Source organism: Galeopterus variegatus, unplaced genomic scaffold, assembly GCF_000696425.1.
Source record: "Galeopterus variegatus unplaced genomic scaffold, G_variegatus-3.0.2 Scaffold1469, whole genome shotgun sequence".
NCBI classification, from domain to species: Eukaryota; Metazoa; Chordata; class Mammalia; order Dermoptera; family Cynocephalidae; genus Galeopterus; species Galeopterus variegatus.
In genome coordinates, this window is record NW_007727580.1 from 323791 (window position 1) to 329217 (window position 5427).

Consider the following 5427-nt stretch of genomic DNA (forward strand, 5'->3'; position numbering starts at 1 on the left):
TGAGGAAGATATAACAACCACAATTTTTTTTGAAGTTCTTACAACAAGAAAATGGAGGGGACACACTTGGGTGGGAGGGGGGAGAGAGAGGAGGGAGGGAGGATTCGGTGATGGGACACAATAATCAACTACATTGTATATTGACAAAATTAAAAAAAAAAAGAATCAGGGGACAGGAGAACACTGAGTTTTTATTGGGATTTTGGCAACAAATATTTGACTCACTCTCTCTTTCTCTCTCTATATAAAATGTATACATAACTTAAAATGTAAATTATATATATAATTTTTGGTATATATAACTGTTAAAAAGAAAATACATATATATCTGTTTTAAAAATATTGTGACACATTCTGTTTACTAAGTTACTATCTATTTTTTAAATTCTCCTTTATTATTCAACTATATGTAAATTACAGAAATGTTTCATTAGATATTAACCATTATATTTGAAAAATATAGAAGAATCTGCTTTCATTAAATTACTAGTACATTTAAGTCTGTGTTAAAATTTTCTTAGCATACACAAGTGCTAATTCCAAGTATTCTTGGCCAATTTCGTTTCCTAACACTGGTGGTAGTATAAAGTACTCACCAGATCTAGTGGACTGAGACGTGTGCCAGAGATAGGCCTGGAATCGGATGACTCAAAACTGGACGCATGCAGGCTAGCATAAGAGATGGTGCAGAGTATTAATTTGTGAAAAATCATTTCTTTTATTTCTAGTATGTTAGTTAACTCTAGCTGAAAAACAAGTAAAAGCATCTAATGCATAAGCCTTGAGGAAAAAGCAATTTTAAAATGTTACAGTACTTAAAGCATTTTATTAACAAGTCTTTTTACCACTTTTAGGAAGATTAAAAAATATTGAATAATGAAAAGAAAAAGTGCATACAGTGATTTTTTTTTTTTTGAAGCTTTGTTCATATCACTTTATAAAGTTGGTATGATAACCACAATTAGAAAAGTGCATACAGTGATTTTTTTTTTTTTTTTGAAGCTTTGTTCATATCACTTTATAAAGTTGGTATGATAACCACAATTAACCATTTCATTCCTAAGTAGCTTCCTGGACCCAAGGTCTGGAATTATCTTTAGGAATCTTGAACAAAAGTCAAACTTAAGAAAACAACTATCTTGAACCTAAATTAAAGTCATGCATCACACCAACAAGCTAAAGAAGAAAAATCACATCAATAGATCATGTTAATAGATGCAGAAAAAGCATTTGATAGTATCCAAAACCCTTTCATGGTAAAAACTGTCAGTAAACTAGGAACAGAAGGAAACCTCTTCAACCTGATAAATAATATCTACAAAAAACCTACAGCTAATATCATACTTTATGATGAAAAACTTAAAACTTTCCCACTAAGATCAGAAACAAGCAAGGGTGTCTCTTCTCACCACTGCTTTTGAACATTAAAGTGGAAGACTTAGCTAATGCAAAAAGACAAGAAAAGGAAATACGAAGCATACAGATTGAGAAGGAAGAAACAAAACTGTCTTTGTTCACAGATGACATGATCATCTATGTAGAAAATCTGAAAATAATGAACAAAAAACTCCTGAAACTAATAAGTGATTATAGCAGGCTTGCAGGACACAAGGTTAATACAAAAAAGTCAGTCGCTTTCCTATATACCAGCAATGAACAAGTGGAAACTGAACTGAAAACACAATAACATTAATATTAGCACTCCCCAAAATGAAATACTTAGGTATGAATACAGTAAAACGTGTGCAAGACCTATATGAGGAAAACTAAAAAACTAGATGGAAGAAATCAAAGAACTAAATAAACGAAGAGATATCCCATGCTCATGGATAGGAAGACAATACTGTCAAGATCTCAGTTCTTCCCAACTTTACCTGTTGATTCATTTTGATCTTAATCAAAATCCCAGCAAGTGATTTTATAGATATTGATAAACTGATTCTATAGTTTATATGGAAAGGCAAAAGACCCCAAACACCTAACACAATAATGAAGGAAAAGAACAAATTTGGAGTACTGACACTACTTGACTTCAAGACATACTGTAAAGCTCCAGTAATCAAGGTAGTGTAGTAGTAGTGAGAGAACAGACAAATGGACCAATGGAACAGAATAGAGAGCCCAGAAATAGATCCACATAAATACATCCAACTGATCTTTGACAAAGAAGCAAAGGCAACACAATGGAGAAGAGGTAGTGTTTTCAACAAATAATGCTGGGACAACTGGAAATCTACATGCAAAAAACAAAAAAAAATCTAGACACAAACTTTATACCCTTCACAAAATTTAGCTAAAAAAGGAAGTACAGGCCCAAACATAAAACAAAAAACTATAAAATACCTACAGAAAGTCTATATGACCTTAGGTATGATAATGACTTTTTATATACAACACAAAGGCATGATCCGTGAAAGAAATAATTGATAAGCTATACTTTATTAAAATTAAAATTTCCTGCTCTGCAAAAGACACTGTCAAGAGAATAAGAAAAGTCACAGACTGGGAGAAAATATTTGCAAAAGACATATAAGATAAAGGATTGTTAGCCAAAATACACAAAGACTTCTTAAAACTCCACAATAAGAACATAAACAATCTGATTAAACAATGAGCCACAGACCTTAACAGACACCTGAGCAAAGAAGACATAAAGATGGCAAATAAGCATATGAAAAGATGCTCCATATCATATGTCATAAGAGAAATATAAGACAACAAGATACCACTACACACCTATTAGAATGGCAAAAATCCAGAACATTGACAATAGCAAATGCTGGTTATGATGTGGAGCAATAGGAACTCTCATTCATTGCTGGTGGAAATATAGAATGGTACAGCCACCTTGGAAGACAGTTTGGTGGTTTCTTACAAAACTAAACCTACTCTTACAATATGATACAGCATTGTACTCCTTGGTATTTACCCAAAGGAGCTGAAAACATGTCCACACAAAATCTTGCACTTGAATGTTTATAGCAGCTTTATTTATGATTGCCAAAACGTGGAAGCAACTGAGATGTCCTTCAGTAGGTGAATGAATAAATAAGTTGTGGTACATCCAGACAATGGAATATTCTTTAATGCTGAAAAGAAATGAGCTAACAAGCCATGAAAATTCATGGAGGAAACTTAAAAGTAATTACTAAATGAAAGAAGCCAGTCTGAAAAGGCTACATACTGTATGACGTTCTAGAAAAGGCAAAACTATGGAGACAGTAAAAGGATAAGTGGTTGCCAGAAGTTGGGGGAAGGGAGGGACGAACAGGCAGAGCAAAGGATTTTTAGGGCAGTGAAACTACTCTGTACAATACTGTAACAGTGGATACACGTCATTATAAACTTGTCCAAACACATAAAATGTCCAACACCAAAAGACAACCGTAACGTAAACTATGGAGTTTGGGTGATAATGATGTGTCAATACAGGTTCATCAGCTGTAACAAATGTACCACTCTGGTGGGTGATGTTGATAATGGGGGAGGTACGCATGTGTGGGGGCAGGAGGTACATGGGAAATTTCTGTCTCTTCCACTCAATTTTGCTATGAACCTAAAACTGCTCTGAAAAATAAAGCCTATTTTAAAAAACCCCAACTATCCATAACTACAATTAAGGAAAACTGTAATCTGGTGGCTTAAATATCTGAGTGTACATGAAAGCGAAATGTCAATATACCTGAAGGAGGAAGGAGGTCTATTTTCTGGTGTTCTTGAAGATGTGGGTCCAAACAGATTTCTTTGGTCTTCCCGTGGTGTAAATGGTCTTTGGGTTCTAACTGTTCTTAATGCATTTCGTGCTTCACTTATGATTTCCGCACTGGTCTTCTGCTTGGACAGTGAAGGTTGATAAAACAGATCCAGTCTTTCTAATTTTTTATCATTCGGAGATAGCATCTTTCCTTTTAAAGGAAAATGTTCTTCAGATAGACACCATATCCTGAAAATATATGGTACAAAACACTTCAACTGTTTTTAGTCAATACTTTAGAAAAGAATGCTTAACCCCATCCATATATTAAAACATTCCTCTATATTAAGCTTGGAAAAAAATCATAAATAATTTTAATTTTTAATTAAAAGTTAGAAGGTTAGGACAGGAAAACAGCTTTCAAAAATATAGGCTGCATAGTTGTGCCTATATGCAATTGAGGGAAAAGATGTGCAGGGAGGAAAGCCAGGATGAGAGCTACACCTGGGGAGAAGAAAATAAATCATGAAAGAAGACAGAACAGGAATAGAGAAACATCTCATATTCCTCCACCTACAAAAAAACACTGGGGGTTCTATTAGAATTTTTAACTAGTTTCCTTTTCTTCCCCACTGCCCTCCACCCAAAATGCTAATAAGGTTACATTTTAGACAGGTGGGGCCTATTTCCAAAGAACCTTTACTTTTACAACAAACCTCAGAGAATGGTTCAGCCCCACATTTGTCCATGATATACTTGAATGAACTGATTCAAATCTCCTTCTATTTGAGACAGTGTCCTGGATGAACAAATACCAAATATCAATACCAAATGATGCTTTCCTAAGCCCTCTACCTCAATTGAAGAGTTAAAATCAAGTACACGGGCATGAGAATGTTTGTGTGTCCCATGGAGACAAATCTAAACTTTAAAATACTACAGATTTTTAAAAACTTAATTCTAATTAGTATATAGTATTAAGTGTTCATTCTTTAAAATAAACTCTAACCCCATAAAAATGTCATATCTCTAGAGAGACAGAGCTCTATAAATTATTCACATATTCCAGCTGCCCAATTTTAGAATAACTTCTGCAAAAAAATTGTTTTGTGGCAATATGCCCAGGGAAACTAAAATGATTCCATTTGCACAAGTGACTCCCTAGACAAATAAAGATTTACTATATTATGATGCTATATATTAAGTTGTTATATAACAATAGAAAACAAGAACATTTGTTTAGTTACCCAGGCCCCACCCCAAGAGTTTCTGAGGAAAAGAATAAGATGAAAACTACAAGGAAGGGCCGGCCCGGTGTTGTGCGCCTCCTGCCGTGGGTTCAGATCCCATGTGGAGACCGGTTCCCGCTCACTGGCTGAGCGTGGTGCGGGCGCAACACCGAGGGTTGCGATCCTGTTGCCGGTCAGTAAAAAAGACAAAAAGAAAAAAAAAAAAAAAAAAAAAAACTACAAGGAAGGGCCGGCCCGGTGTTGTGCGCCTCCTGCCGTGGGTTCAGATCCCATGTGGAGACCGGTTCCCGCTCACTGGCTGAGCGTGGTGCGGGCGCAACACCGAGGGTTGCGATCCTGTTGCCGGTCAGTAAAAAAGACAAAAAGGGAAAAAAAAAAAAAAAAAAAAAAAAAAAAAAAAAAAAAAACTACAAGGAATATGTCATTCTTTTCATATGGAAAGGGAAGATTTTGAGCTAAAATATTAAAAAGTGACTGGATAAG

At 35.0% G+C, this 5427-nt stretch overlaps 1 protein-coding gene across 1 annotated transcript in view; it reads right to left on the reverse strand.

The window, feature by feature from the left end:
- The window catches only part of ARMC2 (armadillo repeat containing 2), a 113564-nt gene extending 109083 nt beyond the window's left edge, over positions 1 to 4481 (reverse strand). The window contains exons 1-3 of the mRNA XM_008577254.1: positions 4411 to 4481; positions 3683 to 3943; positions 597 to 669 (exon numbers count right to left, since the gene is read on the reverse strand). Of these exons, the coding sequence (XP_008575476.1) occupies positions 597 to 669; positions 3683 to 3900 (291 nt within the window). The 5' untranslated portion in view covers positions 3901 to 3943; positions 4411 to 4481. The remainder of the gene's footprint in view (positions 1 to 596; positions 670 to 3682; positions 3944 to 4410) is intronic.
- Between the last annotated feature and the right edge of the window lie 946 nt (positions 4482 to 5427).